A 25554-nucleotide genomic window follows, 5' to 3' on the forward strand; every position below is an offset into this window, starting at 1 on the left:
TAACTCTCCTAACATAAGTCTTAACATTTAATTTATTTTGTGCACTAATAATAAACCTTTAATTTATTTTGTGTACTAATAATAACATTTGACTATAATAATATTGTACGACCAATTTTTTTTTTTTTTTGTCGTTTACAACTTACAACTTAAAGATTATAGAACACATAAGAATTCGATTGATATGATGTAGTAATATTGTAACCCCAAAAAATAGGCATACTTCATTAGGCTCAATCAAGTAGTTACATTAGCCCAATAAATGGCCATCCTACCTCATTAGGTTCTATCAAGTTGTTCAATTACAACCCCTATACATGGGCAGACCTCATTAGGCTCGATCATTAAGTTCAATTACAACCCCTAAAGTAGCAAAGTTAAAGCTTTATATTTAAGTGTTCATCGCAAAATATGACATCTTCCCAAAATCCTTGTTACCACAAGTGTTTTTGTGAAATTAGTCAAATTAACACTAATAACAACAACTAGTCCAAAATAATGGGTACGCACAAAATCATCACCATCCATCAATTGCGTACCCATTCAAACACTAGTACCACCTCGATCAAGGTCTTACTACGCGTCCATACAATGTACTCCAATTCTTAATATTCGCACCTTTGATTGACTTTACCCCGTCTAGCTCCTCGTTCTCCCGGTATAATTTAATCCATCATGCTTCCACGTGCAAGATTTTAGCCCAGTCTTGGGCTACAGTCCATATTTGTGCTTGAAACTGAGCTTTCACTACCCACCACAACGGCCGGTCAACCATAGCCCGGATGAAGAACCAACAGACATGTGTGTTGACATTCATACCTTGCACCTGAAAATGAAAATTTTAAATTTTTATATTAATAATATGGGACATATCTCGCATAATTTGGCTGTGGTAATTATATTTGATTATAAATAAATCAGTTCCACGTAAGCGTACATTTATAATAAACAACAAATCCAAAAAAAAATTAAAAAATTGTACAAGAGTCCAATTGTCTCCCTTCACCCAATTTAAAGGCACAACTTAATTAATTAACAAATCCAATTTAGTAATTAACAAATCCAATTTAGTAAGGATTTAATGGTCATGTAAGGATTTTAACCAATTTATTAAGGATTGAACATATCAAAATTAAATAACAAATCCAATTTAGTAAGGATTTATGCAATATTAAATCTGCATGAGTTTCAACGGATATTGGTTTATCATTTAACCCCAAAAGGCTCATTATAATCAATGAACTACTTCAAGCAACTGAACAATTTGTGAAATTGATAAAAGAAACCATGCAACACCAAATCTTAACTCACAATATGGCAATTCTAATTGATATAAATACATCGTGCATGTAACATATGAAGAATAAGTTGTAAATCTTAATTTAAACACAATGATTTGAAATAAAGTCGAGCAAATATTCAACACCAAAACTCAAATACAAAAAAATAATAAAGAGGAAAATAACAATTCAATTAAACTTCGCACATTTAAAAAAGTATATAATTAAGTTTAAACAATTAACCAAGACGGAAATAATTTCGATTCTGAGGCACTTACGAGCCCACGAACTAGGAACGTTTCACCATCTTGGAGGTTTACCTGGCCCGCGATCTGGTCAATTGGAATGAGCATACCATTTGGTCGAAAAATTGCAACCTGGGTTGGGGAACAACCTAAACGACTTGTGTAGTCATCGTATACGAGACTAAGCGAGTCAAACGGATATGTGAGGTATAGGACCCTATCGTCTTTTGCGTCTTCACTCATGGCTTTGAATCTTTGGGGTAGAGGCGGGAGCCGTGAAGGTGGAAGTGGTGGCAGAGGATAGGATGGTAGGGCCGACAGAAAATATGGTGTTAGTGGTGGGAGCAAAGAAGGTGGCAGTGGGGGCAGCATAGACGGCGGAAGGGGTGGCAAATCACTAATGTTGCAATGATTTAGTGGTGGGAGTGAAGGAAGCAATTGTCCGGTGACATGCATGTTTGGTTGAGGTACCTGTTGCATAAACGGCGATGACACACCCATCATGGGCGGTCCGTTAAGATCGAACCCTAACCCTGAGCCCAAATTTTGGTTAGTTGTTTGTGGATCTTGGGGCTGGATGTTGGGTGGCGCTATTGCACCAACCGTGGAGGAAATCATGGCGGAGTTCCGACCATGATAGGCCATTTTGTGTGTTTATTTTATAATCAAGGGAAATTCGAATATTACTTAGTAGTGGAGTTAGAAAGGAGTGCTAACTGGAAGTGGAGTTAAAAGTGTGAAAGGAGTGAGGAATTATATAAAGTGGAAGGTAACGGGGGGTGCACGTGGCAATCTATTAACACTCCATTATTTAAACATTCAAATACTGATATTTTTTTAAGATAGTCTTATTAGTTGTAATGAGTAGGTAGACTAGGGTGACTAATTTGTTCAAAGTGTTTTAATTTTGGAAAAACTATCAAGTGGTGTGTGAAAACAATCGTATCCGGTATTATAGATCAACCTTATGATTATTACATGACCATTAAAAGAGACAACACTTAAAATCCTACAATTGTTTATAAAGTATAACTAGCAATTTAAAATTGACACTAAACGTGAATTCCTAATTGCGTACATTTCACCCGATTCCCTAATTGAATTTCTCAAAGAAGGACATATATGTTTATAGTTTACCGACCACTTTCCCTAAGTGAATTTCTCAAACAAGCACAAGTCTATAGTTTACCGACCAATTTTCCTAATTGAATTTTTCAAACAAGCACAGATCTATAGTATACCGACCAATTTCCCTAATTGAATTTCTCACACAAGGGCAGGTCTATAAACTTAATAGACCAATTTTCCTAGTATATGTTGGACAACGTAAACTCAACCCGATTCTACACTCGACCCGATGTCAAGCCGAAACCAATTATAACCCGACGAAACAGATTTAGCAGGGTTAATTACTTCGGTTTCAGTTTACCATAGACATTGAAATTGAATTCCTAATTACACTTAAATATATAACCCGATTACCTAATTAAATTTCTGAAATAAGGACACTTAATTGTATAGTATCCCACCAATTTGCATAGTTAATGTTGGACAACGTAAACTCAATTTCCCTTCAACACCTGACCCGATGTCAAGCCGAAACCGATTATAACCTGACGAAACAGATTTAGCCTGATTACATCGGTTTCAAATTACCATAGACATTGAACGTCGATTCCTAATTGGGTAATTTTCACTGTATAACCCGATTCCGTAAATGAATTTCTCAAAAAAGGACAGCTGTATAGTAACCCAACCAATTTGCATAGTTCATGTTGGACAACGTAAACTCAATATGCCTCAACCCTATTCAACAACCGACCCGATGTCAAGCCGAAACCGAGATTAACCAGATTAAACGGATTTTTCCAGGTTATATCGTATTCATTTTAACATAGACAATGAACGTGAATTCCTAATTGGGTACTTATTACTGGATAACCTGATTGCCTAATTGAATTTGTCAAATAAGGACAGCTGTATAGTTTCCCAACCAATTTTATTAGTCATGTTGGACAGCGTAAACTCGATTGGGTGGTTTTGTAAACCCAATTTAGATTATTTAATGTGAATATCCGAATATGTGATACATAACTTCTATTCATTATAAATAAATTCAATTAGTCCCTTTGGTCAACGATTTAGGATTAAGTGTTTTTCAGGGGTTTTTATTTAATGTTAATTATATGGTGTGGTTTAATGTTTGATTGGTTTTATTTATTAGTTGGGTTATAATTCAATTAAATATAAGAGAATTTAATGTTTTTGGTCATGTGGTCGGATTTGAATCCTTACATAAAATACCCGAACCCATCCGATTCGACCCGTTAGGCAACGTAATCCGATGCTCACTTGTTGAACCTGCTCCTCGATGTTTGTAATTTAATAATTAGTGTTTGTTAAACACAAAGCCTAGTGTTGGAATACTTTAGTGTAACAATATGTATATTGATATGTGTGGAAAAAACTTAAATGATATGTGAACTAGTTCAAAATCGGTTCGAATAAAGGTTGGGGTCGAAGATCGAACAAGGTCGACTAGTATCAAACACGAATACTATAAAAACTGTTTCGATATTAAAATTTTAGCTCGAGTCTTAAATCTGGATTATTAAATAAACAATTCCAACAGTTTGGCTCAATATGGCGCTTGTCCATCACTATTCTTAGATTATTATAAAACCTTGCCCGGCCCCATACCTATTTCTAATTTAATAATAATTATATTTTAATAGTATTAATATCAATATTGTTACCGTAATGAAACCAAAACCAATGGGACTAATTAGGCAATTACATGTTGACATTCGATACATACAATATCACATTTCACAATTTTAAGCAAGAGTACTACTTGTATATAAGTGGACATTTTTTACTCCCTCCTTCACTTAATACTCGCACCGGTTTGACCAGTGAGAAGTTAAATAAGCGATGATACGTCATTAAAGGACGACCTGAAAAGGAAAGTGGTGCGAGTATTAACAGACGGAGGATGTATCTTCTAACATTTGACCAGGTCAATGGGCCGGTACCGGAATGGATTTTAGTTTGACGATATTGTAGAACCATTTTTAAACACGTGGATCCAGATCTCATCTCGGCTCATTATGCGTGAGTTTTTCATGTGAGACAATCAGACAACCAAAACTTCAAGACCCATGCTATTTATTTTGGTTTAACATAAGGATATATTATTTGGGTTTCTTAAATTATAAATCTATCTCAATCACTGAGATACATCTTGTTTGTTTTTGTGCATAGACATGTCACATCAACTGCTACAATGTACACTATCTTAACAATATCATTTTACCAAAATGGGTGTTGCACTCATTGCTTATTCTGTAAGTATTTTTTTTAACCTTTTTATGTATTTTTAGTAATTATTATTAAATATTTTGTAACAAATGTATGCAACTATTTATGTAATTCTAGTAAACTAGTGCCGCGTGTTTTGACTTAGGGTGCCGTATAATGCTATAGTAATTAGTAAGGTGTTGTATATTTATCGTATAAAATCGATTTCTTCTAAAAAACCAACTTTATACATGTGTAGTCATTGATCGAGTCAACCATGGCCATTGATATTAAAAATATAATCGAAGTTCATTTGTTAAAACTTAATTAGACGGATACATATAGCACAAGCAGACAACACAATAACTAGTACATGGACAAATTAATCTTACTAGAAAAATATAACTCCATTTGATATTCAATGGACTAAACACTAATATTTTTAATAATTCTAACAAAATACGACTTCTAGATAGATCTTGATCACTAATCATAAATAACATGCCGTAGTAGATTAGTAGTACATAAAAGAAATAAAACTCCTGTTATGCCTTATATTCATGGATTAAGTACCCCTAAATACTACCTCAATAACAAAGTTAAGACAGCAAAAATAAGCCATGAGAACACCAACATCATGGACAAATTCTTCTCAGATTGGCCGCAGTTCATTAACTCGATTCGCGTATGACAAAGCTCATTTTTTATTTCTTGCAATTCTTCTTCAACACTGTCTTTCTTCATTTGTAATTTCTTCCATTTTTCTTCTAACATACGGTTCTTCATCTCCAACTCAGCTATCTCAATGTCCTTTTCTAGAATTTTCACTTCAAAATCGTTAAACAGAAGGCCCCTTTTAGAACAAGAGTCATCTATTACCCACTCAAATATTTCATGCACTAGATCCCTGAAACCCATCAAGAAAAATAATTTTGATTAAACAAATTATAATAAAGTTAAGCGATTCCAATTTTGACACATAAATAGCAACTTACAGGCCAATTCGGACACCCAAAGAAGTGCTTGCCAGCATTTACCCCGTTCTTTGCCGTCCGTATTACGGCAACGTCATTGCAATAGCAAAATATTCTCCTTCTACTCCCCCCGTTAGTGGTGGAGGAATTTTGGGGATTTTTTGAAGAACTTGCCATGTGTGTTATACTAGATTTTGGGAAAAAGGGAATGGCACTTGATGAATAATTTGTTTATGAATAATTTGTTTATATCAACCCAGCTACAACGGGCAAAAACCACATTTCTTATACTTTTTGTAATTCAAATGTAAGTGGTTGTATGTCAAACATTGAATGATGACAAGATCTACTTTCGTAAGGAAGTGTCAATTATTGATTGATGACGACCGATTTCGACCCGTTGGTGCATGACACGGACCCAAATCTGAAATCCGACCGAAATATAACCGTTAACAGAACTGCGTCATCTGACCTGACAAAATGATCTGAACCCGTTTCAACACCCTACCCGATATCGTTAACTTTGAAACCGATTATAACCAGATGAAACAGATTAAGTCGGGTTACATCGGATTCATTTTCATATTGGATCCTCTTATTTAACAGCGCATCAAGGTTAGGACCATTTATGTTTCAGATTATATTAATATAAAATCGGTCACTAACTTATGGGACAAAATCGATAATTAACTTTAATAGTTATCAAAATTGTAGAACATTAATTGGATATTTTAGGGGTAAAATATTGCATTAAAATACATTGGCAATACTTAGCCAAAATATCAAGGAACCGAGGTAGTGACCAATATCGATGAACTAATAACTCATAGTCGTAGGAAAGTTGAGGTAGTGATCGATATCGATGAACTTATAACTAACACTCGTAGTAAAGTTTATTACGGCGTATGAACTAAATAAAACACTTATTAATGAACTACTAAAGGAATAGGTAATAAGATTACTTTATAACGATTTAATTAAGTAGGTGCAACTTAATCAATGTTCGGTGGTGGGTCGTGAATGGTATGGGTAAAACAGGTTCTTATTGAAAGAGGTCATTGTGAAACAATCCGATTAAATGGGTAACGGATTGCAACCCCAAATCAACAATATGATACAAGGTGAATATACTAAATCAAGGTTGAATGATAGGATGATATACTAAGGGGATATCAACTATCAAGGGTGCATGGTTACAATGGTAGGGTGAATACACTAGATAAACAGGGCGGCAATTTCGTTCAAATTGGCGCCAAACCAATTACCCTTATTGCAAGTATATAAATAAGTGGAGCGCTAAAAGTCGCCCCATATTATTCAAAACCTCTCCACTATTTTCCCTTATTTTTCATTAGTACCCTTAATTTTACTTTCCAATTCTCTCCCACCACCACTGGCCACCATCGTCGGCCACTACCATCACGTCGTCGGCAACAAAATGGCCGAGTCTTCATAAGAGTTTTTTTTTTTGTCCGGATTTTTTTTTAGAAACTTATGCATTTTTAGCTTCGACCATGGTATTGACTTATGCAATTTAAGCTTGTACCATGGAAGGAGCTTAAAATTCATAAGCCTATACCATGGACGGAGCTAAAAATTCATAAGTCTCTATTTTTTTCCCGATTACATTAAATCAAATGCAACAAAAAATCAAAACCTTAAATAATACAGACTTATGAATATGATTTTTTTAGCTCCTTCCATGGTACAAGCTTAAACTGCATAAGTCAATACCATGATCGAAGCTAAAATTTCATAATTCTGTACCAAGCTTAAAATTCATAAGCCTGTACCATGGTACAAACTAAAAATGCACAAGTTTCTAAAAAAAATTCTGGACAAAAAAAACTCTTGTGAAGACTCGGTCAATTTTTCGCCGACGACGTGATGGTGGCGGTGGTGGCAGGCGGTGGTGGTTAGATTTGGGGTGGGAATTGAGAAGTTAAGAGGGTAAATAAGGGGGGTAAATAAAGGAGGGTATATAGGTAAATGAATGGGGCGGTTTTGAGTAATATGGGGCGGTAAATAGTAAGCTCCATAAATAATTGGGAACTTTAACAACCCGGCCCCATCCCTCTCCCCTATTCCAAGATTTCTATTTTTGGTTCTATTCCCCAAAAAGCATAATTATAACTTGGACATCCTAATCCAATAAACCATGTCTCTATCATATGGTTACACTTTTTTGTCTAACCCACCTTCAGTGTTGCCCGCGTATTCGTCGTCTGACTCATCGGACACAACCGACTCTACCATTTCAATTTCATCCACCGACACCACAAATACCTCCATGACTTTATGTCCCTCTACAATTCCTTTTTCCGCATCCTCAAAGGGAGACTCTACCACCTCGTCCACGTCTTCCTTTAGGGAAATTTATGATGTACGAGACCTTGAGTATTGGGGACTCAATTCAATAATAGCACCTAATTTTCAATATCCACCCATTCCATTTTCCCCACCACAACTCCCCTAGCATGGTCACAATTTTGGTTAGGAGCGAGTCAGAAGATGATCCAGGTGTTCAATACATACTCCACCCAGATGAAACTATGCTACGTATGTACAACAATTATGCGAAGCGCATTGGTTATCCCGACAACAATATTTTCATCCGTAGGCGCGCGTCTTACACAATTTCCTCTTATCAAAGCAACCGTAAAGGAACTCAATATTGAGCAGGGGGAGGTGTTCACTGTCGTAGGCCTCGTATGATAAACACAACTTAATACTTTAATTATTATTATAATAAAGTTAATTTCCTTTGACATTGTCACGTACCTCTAACTCATGCATATATGCACTTTCATTGACTTTATTTTATTACAGGTGGAAGGCATGAACGTAAACACCTTTGTAAAGAGGTTTATAATCCGTCCAGTGTATAACAAACCAATAGATTTTCCTGTCGAGGCTAGAGTGATGGACAAACTGAAGAAGGTGTATGTGGATTTTGCTGATGCCATGGGTGTGCGTTCGAAAGACGTTCAGTTTATGCATGAAGGGAATATGTTAACAGATTTGCACACTCTTAGGAGTGCAAAAATCGAGAACAAGTCAATTTTGTATGCTTTTTGCCATTAGGACATTAAGCAAGATAAAATGATAATGTATGATGTTATCTTAGGTACTACAATTAAATTGGGCATTAATGACAAAGCGTATTAGGAGTGACAGAGAGTATTAGTAGTTTGTACGAACTTTAATTATATTTTATAACAAAATTTGGTTGAAAAACTTTGTTTGAATTCTTCACTATTAAGTGACCAAGTATTATAAGTGAATTTTCGCATTACAAGGAATTATGCGGGTGTCTTCATCTAATGGATTTAAAAAAAGATCATAATTGTTGGGGTGATAAAATGGGCTCACCATTTTAACCCAAAAGCCAATAAAATCCACTCAAGCCCAATATCCCTTACAAGGCCTCAAAGGCCCAACAAGGCACTATATATACCCCTCAAAGGGCAAGGTAAAAGGGGTCATTCTCTAACCCTAGAAAAGCCACCCTACTCTCTCTCTCCCCTAAACACCTCATTTTATACATCAATTGTACTGACTTGAGCGTCGGAGGCTCCGCCTCGGGGACCCCCCCTTGGCCCGGAGTTCATCTTGCAGGCACCGTACGTGATCGGAACTCAAGACATCAAGGACGCTCCTTCCATCGTTTCAACCCCGGAACAATTTGGCGCCGTCTGTGGGGAGAGAATACAACAACCCATGAAGATCCACTCTTCCATGGTTACCGGGTTCAACCAAGAAATGGGTAGCAAAAACCCAACTTTGTTCAGCCAAGATCTCGCGCACTGCATCTCAAAGAATGAGGAGTCTGAGATCGGCCTAAGCAACAAAATTAAGGCTCTTGTCTTAGAGTATCAAGCATACAACATTTTATTCGCAAAAAATAAAAGCTAATAGTTGCTGCATAGTAGTGTCATTTGCTTGCTCCATTCAAAGGCAATATATGATGGCATTTCTTTGACGATATTTGCCGACAATACTCAAAGGCAGTCAATACTTCATACGGAGTAAAATAAAGTCGACCAATGAGAAACTCAATAGCAAAAAGTAACTCAATTCGGCTCGAAGAGATTAGTATTACTGCAACTCAAAGACTTGGCAAAGAGGAAAAGCCACCAAACCATGTGGAGGCAGAGCTCCGAAACAGTTCAGTACAGAACCCGATGCCGAGGGAAGCACCGAGAACACCAGCTCTTGAGCAGAGCATATAAGCTCAGTGCCGAACACAGCAGTTCCGAAGCTCGGTCCCGAGGTTAACAACTTCCCGAAGCTCACCTCCAACGTCGAAGCCCAAGATGCCAACTCCAAGCCAGGAGCAGAGCGCAGTGTCGAGGTTGATCGCCGAGGATGATTGCCAAAGAGCAGCTCCCGAGCACAACCCCCTCGAACCCCCGGGGATGACCTGCCGAGCCGAGCTCCATGCCTCAATCAAAAGTTTAGAGCTAAGTTTCTCCCTCTATTTTTTGAAAAATTATGAACTGTTACACTTATGTTGTTTGTCATTGATACACTGTTATTTGGCATACCTCATAGTTGAGTTCATCAACTTGGTCGTGGAAGCTACACCAAGGAAACTACATCACTCAAACTTCAGTTGTGCCCACAAGATGTTTGATAAAATGCTTCAATGAAGTCATATTCACATTTATGCTACCCTTCTTCAGTGAGAGGTTATAATTGATCTCCCGGAGTAGAACAAAGGTCAGCCTTCCGAGGCCCAAGCCGAAGCTCATAGCCGAGGTCATCACCGAGCATAGGAGCGAAGCTCCCAAGCTTTGAAAGGTTCCAAGAGATCAACTCAGAGCATATCCATACTCAATAATTTTGAGAAACTTGTTCTGGGTATTGTATGCAAGCTCATACTTTGCGGGTGGTGCCGAAGCTTTCTCTCAGTGCCGAGGCTCCGTGCCGAAGCTAAGTGTCGAAACTCATCTCCCGAGCACAACATCTACCGAGCAACAACGTTTGGTCTGCCGAGCATGGTCTCAACAAAAAGTTTGAACTCAGAGATGATAATATGAGATATGAGATTTGCGAAACTCGGGTCCCCGAACCATGGCAGCTCCTAGAGGTGACAAAGGCATTCTCACAGTCCACTGCTATCTGTGGGTTCAGTAGGAATAGCTCCCGAGGTCAGCTTCCCGAAGCTCAGTACCGAGGTCAGCCTCCCGAGAAGAGCATAGCAACTCACGAGCTCATACCAAAGGTTAGTACCGAGGTCAATCTCCCGAGCACCCGAGGTGACAGAAGCATACCACATTCTGCTGCTACCTGCGAGTTCAGCAAGGAAGAGCTCCCCCGAAGCTCAATTCCCGAAGTCTGCAAGGGTCCCAAGTTCGACTCAAGGTCCGAACCTCCGAGGTTCGATTCAAGGTCCAAACCAAAGAGATCCAATGTCCGAACAAAAGGTTCTTGCTGAAGCTTAATGTCGAAGCCCAGTGTCGACACTCAGCGCCGAGCACAGCAACAAAGCTTCTACCTATTGGTGCAAATTGTCGGCAAAATACAACAAGCAAGGAAAATGGAGTTATTTTACTTGATAAAATTACAAAACTCATCATCATATTGATGAAACTACAAATCCATGACATCTCACCTCATCATCTTGAGTGGTCGATATGGAGCTGAGTCAGCCCGTTCGAGGTTAGCCAATCCGAAGTTGACCACCGAAGTGGGTACCGAAGAGCATGGCCGAAGCTCGTTGCTGAAACTCATGATCGGAGCTCATGACCAAAACTCAGTACTGAGGTCAGCAACTTTCCAAGATCCGAGTCAAGATTATCTCATTGGTTCAACTTGGGCGGTGATAAATCACTCCCGGCGTCCGAATTGAAGCTCCCGAAGCTGGATCGAAGGAGGAGCCACGGTCCGAGCCCACGCTCCCGAGGCGAAACTCAATACCAAGAGCCATACAAATGGAGGAGAATATGAGATGAAGATTGATGCAAGTTACCAACAAAATACGAGAGGCAAGAAAATCCAGTTATTTTCTACTTGATAAGAAAGTCAAGTTATTACTTGATAAGGCTACAAAGCCCAGGCAGTCTAGCATCTCACCTCATCACCTTGAGTGATCGATACGGAGTCGAAAATGCCAGCCCCCGAAGCTCAATGCCGAGGCGTAGTGCCGAACATAGCAGCTCTCGGGCTCAGTGTACAAAGCTCAGTCTCTACCCACACTCAGTTCAGCTCCCGAGCTACTCAGTTCACCTTCCGAGCTATACCCAGTTCATCTCCCGAGCATAATGCTGAATCTCCCGAGCCTTGAAGCTCACTACCGAGCTTAGCAGCTCTGAAGCTCAAAGCCGAGTTCAATGCCGGAATCTGTACCGAAGTCAATCCCGAGTTTGTAGCAGTCTCTCGAAGTTGTTGCAAGGTTTTACGCCGAACATGTATAGGAATTTGGCAGGTCTGATGATCAACAAAAATCTAAACATTAACGCAGCAGCTTTGAAAAGTTCAAAAATGTCAATGGGCTTTACTTGCTGGATGTCGTATCCAAAAACAGGGAAGAAGTTTCACAAAAATCCAATGATAAACTTATTTGTCATCATATCAAAAAGGCAAAGACTCTGGTTGGCCAACCAAAGTAATTTATTTACTTTAATTGGTCTACCAAAGGGGATGGCTCCAACATTACGAAGTAAATCGTTTGAGTAGCACCTGTCATGAGTTGGAAATTGAAGTGACCCACTCGAACCACTCAAATTGGTCCACTTGGAGACAACAAATGAGCTTCAGTTACTCCTTCCAACGACATTCTAATTTCCTGGCCTCAAAGCTAAGTCCTCTTTCCGTTTAAGCTTTATACACTATATTTTGTCAACATATAATTTATTTGACTTGATTAATTTGGTAAAATGCTAATATTCTTGGAGACTTAATTTGACAGACATTGTCTAAACAATAAGTCATTTTACAAGAGCATACAACTCAAATTGTTCATCATGCTCAAAACGAATTATAAATTCATGTTTGACAAACATAAAAGATCAAAATTGTGGAGCAAATATTGGAAAATTCTGTTCGCAAAAAAAGTCGCTCGAATACAGTTATAAAGAGTTCGGCTCAGATCCACGGATCCCCGAATCTTATAACTAAGAGTCAGACTTGCGATTTCTTGGCCAGGTTTCCGAACCGCAAGAAATCGGAAGAACAGAAACCAAACGAGTATCTTAGCAGATTTACAGAAGTCTTGGAAAATTATGTTCGCAACAAAAGTCGCTCAAATCAAGTTATAAAACTTATGCTCAGATCCATGGATCGCCAAAGTCATAACTAAGAGTCAGACTAGCGATTTCTTGGCCAGGTTTCCGAACCGCAAGAAATCGGAAGAACAGAAACCAAACGAGTATCTCAGCAGATCTACGGAATTCTTGGAAAATTCTGTTCGCAACAAAAGTCGCTCAAATCAAGTTATAAAACTTCGGCTCAGATCCACGGATCCCCGAAGCTCATAACTAAGAGTCAGACTTGCGATTTCTTGGCCAGGTTTCCGAACCGCAAGAAATCGGAAGAACAGAAACCAAACGAGTCTCTTAGCAAATCTACGGATTTGAAGAACTCAAAGACAAGACGAGTCTCTTAGCAAATCTACGGATTTGAAGAACTCAAAGCAAAACAAGTCTTTTAGCAAATCTACGGATTTGAAGAAACTTGGACTAAAACCGAGCCGAAGGTAAAAATCCGAAGGATAAATCCGACCCGAAGGTAAGAATCCGAAGGTAAAAAACCGAAGGTAAAATCCGAGCCGAGATTACAACTCGAACCGATGTTACAATCCGAGCCGAGGTTAAAATTCCGAGCTGAAATTGACTTTCACTTGGAAGTGATCAAAATCAAAACCCAACCCATTTTTCAAATAGAATTGGGTCTGGGGGGCATTTGTTGGGGTGTTAAATGAAGGAAATAATGCCCTTGGTCCAAGTATGCATTCTATGATAAGTCTAATAAATGCGGTTCAGTATTAATTAACAAGTTAATAATTCAGTGAGATCAAGTGAGCTGAATGCCTAGCTAGAGGCCGCTTCAGTTCAAGTGGAATTAATGATATTAATCCACAGCTTACTCTTGACTGAACCCGTAGGGTCACACAAATAGTACGTAAACGGATCAAGTATTTAATGGCATTAAATACTCTATCTATGGATATTCGGAATCGACGGATCTTGGTTTCAGTGGGAGCTGAGATCGTCACAGGCAAGAAATGAATACTCCGGAAACGATGATATTACCGGAAACGGAAATATGGATCGTATCGGAAATATAAATATTATCCAAGTCGTAGATGTTGCCGGAAACGGAAACATGGTACGTATCGGAAAATATTATCGGAAATGGAAATATTACCAGAATCGGAAATATTGCCGGAAACGGAAATATTGTCAGAATCGGAAATATTACCGGAATCGGAAAATAATTCCGGAAACGGAAATATTAAATATTTGTTCGAAACGGAAATTAATTCCGGAATCGGAAATGTTAAATATTGTTCGTATCGGAAATGAATTCGGGAATCGGAAATTTAATCGGAAGCGTATCGTACGAATAAGCATCGGACGAGGCCTGCCGGACGAGGGCCCAGCACGAAGCCAGGCCATCGCCCAGCAAGCCAAGCGCGCCGCACAAACAGCCACGCCAGGCCCAGCGCAAGGCCAGGTCCAGCAGGCCGTGGCAGCGCGAACAGCGCGCGCGCGCGCGCGGGTGCTTGCGTGGGCTTGTGGCTCGCGCAGGCCTCGCTGCGTGGGCTGCTGCTCGCACGCACGCATGGGCGGCCCATCGAGGCTGCCGTGTGTGTGTGCGTAAGTGTTTGTGTTCGTGCACGTTTCCTAAAACGTGCAGAGTTCGGTTAATGATTAAATTCCTAATTCTATTTGATAAATTAATTAAATTAGAGTTCTTGTAGGATTCTAGGTTTAATTAATTTGTATCTGAATAGGATTCCAATTCCCTTTCCATAACCCTATAAATATGTGGCCTGGGTTCACAATTTATAACGAGTTTAAAAGTATTCAAAGTGAGTTTTTGAGAGAAAAATTCAGCCACACATCTTGCTCAAAAGTGCCGAAAATTCTAGTACCTTAAGGGCGATTCTAGTTGGTCAATCTTAAGGCGGATCCGGACGTGCTGTGGACTATCTACGGAGGGACGACATTTGGAGTCCTAAAGACTTGTTCTTGCTCGGTTCGGGCGCAGCTAGGGAGGGCACGCAACAAAGAGTATGCATCTAAATTATGCTATATGATTATGTGTAAATAATATGTAATCCTGGGTTAATGGTTGTTTCCGCATGATTTATGTAATATCATATGTATCATAACCTAACAGTGGTATCACGAGCCCATTATTATTTTTATAATCTAAATTGCATAAACATGGTTAAATATTACAAATTTGCAAGAATTAAAAGGGGTGATTAATTTTCGTAATTGTTAATTAATTGCAAATTGCGTTTATTTAATTATACGTACGCAGTTTTTCGGCAGTTTCTTCGTTACTCATCCAAATCGAGTGATTTTTGTGTCAATTCCGCATGTAAAAGACATTCTAAAATTTTGACAAAACTAGTATTTTTCTGCCGAACCCAGAATTCTCAAATTCGAAGCCTAACTATGACTTTTCGAAGGTTTTAGTTTTTCGAATGCAAAATTTCGTAAATTTAAGATGTTAAATTAAATATTTGCGATTCTTGTTGATAAATCTTGAATTTTTGATTGACCTACTGCATATCTTTAACAAGTTTGAATGCCTAGTCTTGTTAATTATGCAATCTAATTTGTAATTATGATTAATTTGTTGAAAATTAGAATAATTTAGAATTAATTTGATTTTCATAATTAATTGTAATTTAATTAGAAACCTATGATTAAAAACCACCATAAAAATTGTAAATTTATGATAAATTTTAAATTTTTATGACCTAGACTTGAATCCATAACAATCGGAAATCAATTGGATAAGAAATTTTCGATTTTTTCGCCCTAAAATTATGAAATTAATAATATTTATTAATTTGTCATTAATTTTATAAATTTTAAATTTTTTTTATGCGATTCGTTCATATAACTTGCACGCACAAAGCAATGGACGCTTCGTGTTACCCTTAAGGGGTGTTGTATAGTGCGGGCATGCGACGACGAGCAAGGGAGCTCGTCGCCCGTGCGGCACGAATGCAATGAGCAAGGCATGGTGCACGTGCACAAGGCGGCAGCCCTGCCTTGTGTCGTGGGCCACGAGCAATGGACGAATGGGCATGGGCGAAGGGCGAGCCAAGGCAGTCGCGTGTGGGCAGCAAGCGAGCTGCGCCACAACGCGCACTGCCTCGCGCAAGAGCGCGCAGCCTCGCGCGCAGCGAGCGCAAGCTCGCGTGCCACGAGCGCTGCGCCCAGCGTTGCTCGCGCGCACAGCGAGCGATGTCGCGCGCCCAGCGAGCGATGTCGCGCGCCCAGCGAGCGATGTCGCGCGCCCAGCGAGCGATGTCGCGCGCCCAGCGAGCGATGTCGCACGCCCAGCGAGCGATGGCTCGCGCGCACTGCGAGCGATGGCTCGCGTGCGACGAGCGCTGGCGCGCACGCAGCGTGCGATGGCTTGCGATGGAAATGCAGCAGCTATGCGACGAGCGCATGGGCTGCGCGCACATGGCCAGCGATGGCTGTGTGCGAGCGGCCCATGGGCGTGCAATGCGTAGGGTGTTTGCGTTACGATTAGATCGTTTTGAATGTTTAATTTGAAAATTTCAGTTCACGTAATTTTAATTAATTTTAAAATTAATAATTTAAATGATTTTCTTGGATTTTAATTTTGAATATTGTAATTATAATAAATGTTATTTATTCTAATTATTTTACTAAAATTAAAATCATGAATTAATTTAAATACGACTGAAATTAAATTAAACTTTTTGGATTCAGTTATAAATTTATATGAGCTTTAAATTTTAATTAAATTTGTATGTTTCCGGTTAGACTAGAAATACATTTTTATGTTTAAAATTAGTAAAGCATATGAATTTATTGGTTTAAGTGGGAGCGCTTTTTAGTCATAAACTCTTGATTAGGTCTACAAATCCTTAAGGTTAAAACAACTTGATTAGAATTAATAAGGACTGAATAATTGGTAGATTATTGGTGCCCTTGATTAATTGCTGCAAATATTTACGTGATGCATAATGTGTTTTACTAACCAGCTAAGTGGGCCATTCATGATAATGAATGGGTGAATGGTATATATTGTATATGTACTGTTTTGCAGGTTATGAAGTGACTAGTATGGCCCAAATAGGATAGAAAATATGGTCTGCGTACCATTAATTTGAATGTAATTGGTCTAAAGTACCAAAGTTATTTTTCAATTCAAATATGGTCTGCGTACCATCAAATAGTTGTAATTAGTTATAGCTTATCCTATTTGAAGAAAATGGTGCCTCCCACGGAGATTTTCAAGACGGACTTTGAAGTTAAAGCTTCAAAATGAAGTCGGGCCATACTAGATCACAAATATCTTATGCATGTTTTAAGTTATTTATTGCTTTTAAATATGTCTTAAAATGCATGAGATCAAAAGCTTGATTATGTTGCATGATTAAGGATTTTAGTTCACTTAAAATCTAACCAACATAGTAAGAGCCTTAAGTTCCAAACTTAAAAATTGAGTTAAAAGGTGCCATGCCAAAATATACACTTGCTTGGATATCCTTTACATCAATCTAGTAATAGTTTTCGCTCAGCGAGGTGTTACTTATTGGTCCTAAAGGGGCAAGGTACACAAATAATTGTGAGTACATGTTAGTTTTGGTGAAACTCAACGATATAAGTAAGGAGTCCTTTTATGTCGTGGCAAAATCGATAGGTTTACCTAACAAGTTCTTAGACGTACCTATCAACCAAGAGTAGTTTCTAGACTATTAGAAAAAGGCTTTTGCTTACCTAAGATGTTTTAGGATTAAGTCGACAAACTGTGCTTAGTTCTTCAATGATTTTAGGGTCTTGGAATAATTTTATTCACACCTGCCGGAACAATAAAATCGAATAAAATGCTAATAACTTGTTTGAATTGCATGGTTGCTTTAATTTCAAGTTATTATTCATGATAAATGTTTAGACTTTGCATGCTTCAATGTATGTTTTAATTATTGTTTATAATTAAATATCTTGCACTGCAATAAATCCTTTTAGAAAGGTAACAGTAAATTTCCTCGATTGGTAGTGAATCCAAGAACGATTCACGGAAATGAGAGAAAATGAGCAATTTAAAATGTACGTTTCTTATATCGACTTTTATGGTTGTTTTCGAGAATCAAAATCGAATGGCAAACCGATTGGTGATTGTGAATTCAAAATACAATGTAGTTTTGAGATCATAAAGCATTGAGTTTAATACGCTCAGCTTTACCAATGGTTAACAACCTAATATCTTTGTCCATTTAATTCTCGAATGAGTCTAGTCCCTAGACATTCGAATAGATCGATGCTTAGAGAACTTTAGAAGCTTCTGGTAAGATCATCTAGTTGAAACAAAATATTCAACATAAATTAAAATGGTAAAGAACCTTGTTGGTGACATTGGACATGTCTAACAAAGTATAAAAGTCAACACTAAAGAATTCAATTCTTAAGACTATAAGAAAGGGTACAAGAAATAGGAAGACAAAAGAACACATGAAAGGAATTTACGATTCCGTTTCTACCTATAAGTTTATGTTTAAAGAGAAGTAACCTAGCAATCAAACTTCCTTGGTATCATATACCGCTTGAGGTTCTTACTTCGATAATAACTCAAACAATGGAAGCTAGGATACACTAATGACCTACAAGTGGGAAATGAAGCATGGCAATGCTACATTAGTTGTAGGGTCATCTAGTTTGTTTTAAGTCCTTTCAAAGGCTGGAACTTAATGGCTATTTTGTTCCATAATCAGCATACCTAAATTTCTGCTTCAAACACAGAAAGACTCACATTCAGAAGAACAAAAACAATGCTTGTTTGTTTGTTCATTTGAATGAAATGGTCATTTACAGAATGAGTCAATATGCTTGATTAAAACAAACAACTCTTTAAAGAACTTTACTAGGTTCAAATCAACCCCTTGATTTGAGTTCCACTAATCTTTGGCATTGTTGCTTAGACCATATCAACAAGTTAACATTCAAAAGCTCTATTTTAATGGACTTTTGAAAGTTGGTTGATTTCTAGATCAACTTAAGACAAGCTAGTCTTACTTGTTGAAAGTAACAAAAGATATGAACTATTGTTAGAACGCCTAGACGATAGAGTTCAAAGCTAAAGAAAGATTTTATGACTTTATTATTTCACATGGATTTGAGTGAATATAGGTTTATTTACTCAAATGTGATATAAGTTGAATCTGTTTGGCTAGTTCAAAGATTCAGAAGTATAAAATCCACTTGGCAAGAAATCATAAAGATCTAGGTTAGATCATGTTGATGATTACTTGAGACCAAATATGATCATCAATGATTGTGTGTTGTAATTTCACAATCTAGCTCCATAAGATATGGCATATCTAAGTTGGAATGATCGAAGTCGATTAGTACTTGATTCAATCAATGATGGATCATAAAGACTTTTCCTATAATTTCTAAAACAAAATGCTCAACTACCACCAAACTAAACCAAATTCGTCAAAGCTATTGAAAAGTAATTTCAGAATATCTTTTCATAATATATCTAAAGAGTTCTTAAACTCAGTGGGAGCTTAGTGTTTGTTATTCAACAAACTAAGGTCCAAGTATAGATATATGTTTCATTGTGATTTATTCAAATGAGACACAAGGGTATTGTTTCTACCACGAATTTTTGAGAACATAATGTTTGTTTGCTCGAAATAATGTCCTTTTGGAGATTCGTTTCCAAAATGACAAGTGGGAGAAAATAGACCTCGAAAGTTTTCGAGGCGAACAACAAACATAAACGGACATTCCGGAGGCTTTTCGAAGTGCTTCAGAAAATCCGAACTTATTCTTTAAGGACTTTAGAAGTGGCTTTAAAGAATAGATATCTCTTAGAAGACTTTACAAGTGCTTCAAGGAGAACAGAATATTCAAAGGACTTTCAAGTGGCTATTGATATTCTATTGTTTGATGTTCTATACCCAAGTAGGCATAGAATTCAAGTCACTGAAACTATGAGATTCTTCTATTAGATAGTGAAGAAACATAGAGATCGGGTCAATGAAACTATGAGATTCTTCTATTAAATAGTGAAGAAACCTACAACTTGCAGTCAAACTATTATCATGTAGATTAATGAGTTTGTGACTTGTAAGAAAGCTATGACGAAACCCAGATTCCCTAAAATGGTTAGAGGCCATATATAGACTCAAATGTTTTAAATGGTTAGAGGCCATAAAACATACTCAATGTTTTGATGACAAAATTGAAATTTTGTTGATTTGCAAGAATAGTTTCACACCTATTGGTTGCAAGTTTGTTTTAAGGATAAAAACCATCAAACATGGAATTGTGTTCACACACAAAGCTAGATTAGTTGCTAAAGGTTACAAGCAAATTCATGGCATGGATTGTGTTGAAACCTCATGCAAAATCGTAATGCTTAAGTCTATAATTCAAGCAATGATTGCATATTGGTACATATGGCAATTGGATGACAAAACGTATTCCTCAATCAAATGATGGAATACAATATGTACATGGTATGTCATAGAGTTTGTGGATCCAAATAAATGCTTGAAAAGGAAAGCTAGCTTATAAAATCTAAGTACAGATTTAAGCAAGCAATTGGGAATTGGAACTGTATTTTAGTGAAACTAATAAGTATTTTAGTTTCATAAAATATACATGATTCTTATAGATATATAAGAAGTTTAGTGGGAGTACTTAAAACTTAATTGGTCCTATGTGTATCACACACATATCTCTCTATTGTGAAATAACATTCAAATGCTAATGACTTAGATTTGAAATTATTCATCAATAATGGACCATGGCGAAACTTAGTACATACTGGTTATTAAGATCTATTTACAAAGATCTTATGATATTATTTTGGATTAAGTAATGGCATTTACTAAATCAAACACGAAAGTCTCCATTGGAGATATTCGACCCATGTGAATAAATCTATGTAAAGGATGTTTGAACTATGTATAAGAATTTACTAAGTTAACATCAAAGAATCTAATGAGATTCTTCACCTATATTATATGTCAAAGAATTTAGCTGGATTCAGTATCTACTGAAATTGAATGAGCTAAAGTTACATGAATAGAATTCAATTGGGAATTATTCTACAAAAGAATTTATCATGTATGATATAATATGAGGATCGCCAAAAACGTATCGTATGACTTTAGGCATGACGAACATATACCAATCTCTATTGATCTAAGTGAAGACCAATTAGATTGAGATCAAGAAAAACTTATGGTACCTGAAAAGGTACATAGGATTACTTCTTGATTCAAGGAAATAAAGATATGCTAAATATTGATGCTACACGCATAAACACTGGCAAAGGATCAAGCAAGACCCTTTGGAGTTAACCATTGACAAGGACGAGCTAAAGAGCATCCTGTTTTGAAATGGCAACATGGATTGAAGACCATGAGTTGTTGCGTGGGAAATTAAATATGTTCTAAGATATAGCTGGAAAGTCTTCCACATATCTGTGAACTGCTTGGATAAGAAAATCCAAACAAAGCATCACTAGCAACCTAAACAGTTGAAGTAAAAGTACTTATTGCCTAAGAAGCAATAAAACAGAGTTGTTTATATTAATGAGTTCTTCATTGAACTTGGGTGGATCACATGTCTGCTAACTTGATGATTCTTCATTGCAAAATGCGTAGAACCACTATCGAAGTAAGAAAGACTAGATCACATAATAAACAAACTCAAAAGATCTTATCATCATATCTCGAAGAACATTCGATAAAAAGGATATTAAGATTGGCAAAGCATGATAACTAAACCTATGCAACAAGTGAGAAGCAACACTCACGTTGTAGCACTGGAAATCAAACATAGCTTTGAATTCCATGAAATGTTTTAAAGATGGGTTAGAGGCCCATGGTTGTAAAACATTGGGGTTGAACATTTATCATATATGAAATGTGTTTTCATATTCCATTTAATCTTGGTTTAGTATTAAATGATGAGTCCCTTCAATTTGACAATATATTCAAGATAGACTGTCAGGACCAGTCCTGTGACTAAGAAATGTCTATCAAGTGAACTTGAATGTCAAAAGTTGAAAATGGTCCCTAGTCGGAGTTTTCTATAAAATTGGACGCATAGAAAACGTTAGACGATTAGAATGCAAGATGACTAGTAGTTCTGTTTCTTGAACTATGTGGACATGGCAATGTTATAATCATTTGCATAGATACTTACTTTGGGAAGACTAGTATCGGACAAGACCTATGAAACTTTACTGTAAGAGATGAAAATCTGTCATAAGTAAATTTCATTAAATTATTAGACACTAAATCCTCAATACCTGAGTGATTTGAGATTACTTGTTTGAGAACTGGTTACTTTGACGTTGACCAACCGTCGCACCGTAAAAGGAGGCTATAAAGGCAACGCTCAGGTAATCACCTATCAAACGAAGTCTAATCTCAAGATCGCAAGATTGGGATTGTCCTCCCATAAACCGGGATGAGATGCTTAAAAGTTGTACAAGGCCACTCGGAGAGCTAGAAACTGTGAAATGCATGGCCGTGCTCGGATGAATCATAGGCTATGATTATCTGTTTATTTGATCAGTTGAACTCTGAAACCGAGGAACACCTCTGGACATAATAAGGATGACAACTCTTACCTTATGTTCAAGAGCAAGCATCGAGCGACAAAGGAATTAGGAAATGCACACTTGTCCCTAAGGACAAGTGGGAGACTGAAGGAAATAATGCCCTTGGTCCAAGTATGCATTCTATGTTAAGTCTAATAAATGCGGTTCAGTATTAATTAACAAGTTAATAATTCAGTGAGATCAAGTGAGCTGAATGCCTAGCTAGAGGCCGCTTCGGTTCAAGTGGAATTAATGATATTAATCCACAGCTTACTCTTGACTGAACCCGTAGGGTCACACAAATAGTACGTAAACGGATCAAGTATTTAATGGCATTAAATACTCCAACTATGGATATTCGGAATCGACGGATCTTGGTTTCAGTGGGAGCTGAGATCGTCACAGGCAAGAAATGAATACTCCGGAAACGATGATATTGCCGGAAACGGAAATATGGATCGTATCGGAAATATAAATATTATCCAAGTCGTAGATGTTGCCGGAAACGGAAACATGGTACGTATCGGGAAATATTATCGGAAATGGAAATATTGCCGGAATCGGAAATATTGTCGGAAACGGAAATATTGTCAGAATCGGAAATATTATCGGAATCGGAAAATAATTCCAGAAACGGAAATATTAAATATTTGTTCGAAACGGAAATTAATTCCGGAATCGAAAATATTAAATATTGTTCGTATCGGAAATATATTCCGGAATCGGGAATTTAATCGGAAGCGTATCGTACGAATAAGCATCGGACGAGGCCTGCCGGACGAGGGCCCAGCACGAAGCCAGGCCATCGCCCAGCAAGCCAAGCGCGCTGCACAAACAGTCACGCCAGGCCCAGCGCAAGGCCAGGCCCAGCAGGCCGTGGCAGCGCGCGCAGCGCGCGCGGGTGCTTGCGTGGGCTTGTGGCTCGCGTAGGCCTCGCTGCGTGGGCTGCTGCTCGCACGCACGCATGGGCGGCCCATCGAGGCTGCCGTGTGTGTGCGCGTAAGTGTTTGTGTTCGTGCACGTTTCCTAAAACGTGCAGAGTTCGGTTAATGATTAAATTCCTAATTCTATTTGATAAATTAATTAAATTAGAGTTCTTGTAGGATTCTAGGTTTAATTAATTTGTATCTGAATAGGATTCCAATTCCCTTTCCATAACCCTATAAATATGTGGCCTGGGTTCACAATTTATAACGAGTTTAAAAGTATTCAAAGTGAGTTTTTGAGAGAAAAATTCAGCCACACATCTTGCTCAAAAGTGCCGAAAATTCTAGTACCTTAAGGGCGATTCTAGTTGGTCAATCTTAAGGCGGATCCGGACGTGCTGTGGACTATCTACGGAGGGACGACATTTGGAGTCCTAAAGACTTGTTCTTGCTCGGTTCGGGCGCAGCTAGGGAGGGCACGCAACAAAGAGTATGCATCTAAATTATGCTATATGATTATGTGTAAATAATATGTAATCCTGGGTTAATGGTTGTTTCCGCATGATTTATGTAATATCATATGTATCATAACCTAACATTAAAATGGGCTCACCATTTTAACCCAAAAGCCAATAAAATCCACTCAAGCCCAATATCCCTTACAAGGCCTCAAAGGTCCAACAAGGCACTATATATACCCCTCAAAGGGCAAGGTAAAAGGGGTCATTCTCTAACCCTAGAGAAGCCACCATACTCTCTCTCTCCCCTAAACACCTCATTTTATACATCAATTGTACTGACTTGAGCGTCGGAGGCTCCGCCTCGGGGAACCCCCCTTGGCCCGGAGTTCATCTTGCAGGCACCGTACGTGATCGGAACTCAAGACATCAAGGACGCTCCTTCCATCGTTTCAACCCCGGAACAATAATCACCCGGTGAAATGGACTGATCACTTTTTAAACATGGATGACAATTATAATAAACTAATAAAATAATTTTTGTTATTACGGTAGTTAAGAATATAAAATATACACCGTGTATGTGATACAGTAACAAATTAAAATTGGTAGCCTTGCTTAGTGAGTTATGGCAGTGTGTCACTTCTCCAATTCAAAAAATGTACAAAAAATTATCAACTAATCACCCCGATTTTATTAATTATTATTAAATTACATTAACAAATAACAACAATTATTGATAGGAAGTGTTAGACTTGGGGTCTCTTGTGAGTTTAAAATACTTGAGATAACTCAATCGCTCTGATTACGGGTGGGTAGGATATGGATGTAGGTGCACCATTAACCAAATTCATTAGTTCTATGGTGTATGGTGTAATTTTTTATCGTTTATTGACAACATAATGTGTAATTAATAATCTAAATAAAAATATAGAAATAAATAAGTGAAAACAAGTAATACCCGATGGTCCTTGGTTATCGAATTCGGGTTGTATGTGTACAAAGATTCACAGCAATTGTCATCCATAGATGTGAGGCATGTTGTGAAAACGGTTACTCGAGTCAGGTTCAGGTGTGGTAATCTCGGGTCGCGGGTCATGGTCTGGTCGGGTCGTGTCGGGTCAATAAGACAAGGGGTTAGGTCTGGTTCACTCTGGACTTAATGAGTCGATGCAAGTTCGGATTTAACTCAATAACAGGTTTCATCGGTTTATAATTGGATTCTGGTTGACATCGGGTCGGGTGTTCAAACGGGTACTGTTTATTTTCGGCCGGTTAACCTTACTCATTTCTTTTATCGGTTTTATTTCGGTCGGGTGCTAGGTTTGGGTCCGTGAAAAGCATCAATGGTCGAAATCGGTTGTTCTCTTTAATAACGGGTTGGATAAGGTTGGGTTACGTGATTCCTATGCTAATAAAAAAAAAATCGGATCAAGACGGGTCCGGATCCAGGTCCTTAATCATATACGTAGGTTCATGTCGTATCCTCGCCTCCTCGGTTCGGGTCCATTTTTAACAGGTGAAATTACGCCACTTTCCTAACAAATATAGTAATATGTATAATTTGGCCATTTTATCAA

General features: G+C 37.9%; 1 protein-coding gene across 1 annotated transcript; it reads right to left on the reverse strand.

Annotated features, from left to right (window-relative positions):
- Positions 1-5213: 5213 nt before the first annotated feature.
- On the reverse strand, positions 5214-6120 carry LOC110778862 (uncharacterized). Its single transcript, XM_021983406.2, has 2 exons — positions 5821-6120; positions 5214-5732 (listed from the first exon to the last, which is right to left on the reverse strand). The coding sequence occupies exons 1-2, from the start codon at positions 5856-5858 to the stop codon at positions 5408-5410; spliced, it is 363 nt and encodes a 120-aa protein (XP_021839098.2). The 5' UTR covers positions 5859-6120; the 3' UTR covers positions 5214-5407.
- Positions 6121-25554: the final 19434 nt, after the last annotated feature.

The sequence above is a fragment of the Spinacia oleracea genome, chromosome 2 (genome assembly GCF_020520425.1).
Source record: "Spinacia oleracea cultivar Varoflay chromosome 2, BTI_SOV_V1, whole genome shotgun sequence".
NCBI classification, from domain to species: Eukaryota; Viridiplantae; Streptophyta; class Magnoliopsida; order Caryophyllales; family Amaranthaceae; genus Spinacia; species Spinacia oleracea.

What these genes read in the sequence shown, in the direction of transcription:
- LOC110778862 (XM_021983406.2), bottom strand. Translation starts at nt 5,858, where the DNA reads ATGCTGGCAAGCACTTCTTTGGGTGTCCGAATTGGCCT. An exon ending in TTGGGTGTCCGAATTGGCCT is followed by an intron (nt 5,733 to 5,820) that starts GTAAGTTGCTAT and finishes GATGGGTTTCAG; the next exon opens with GGATCTAGTGCATGAAATAT.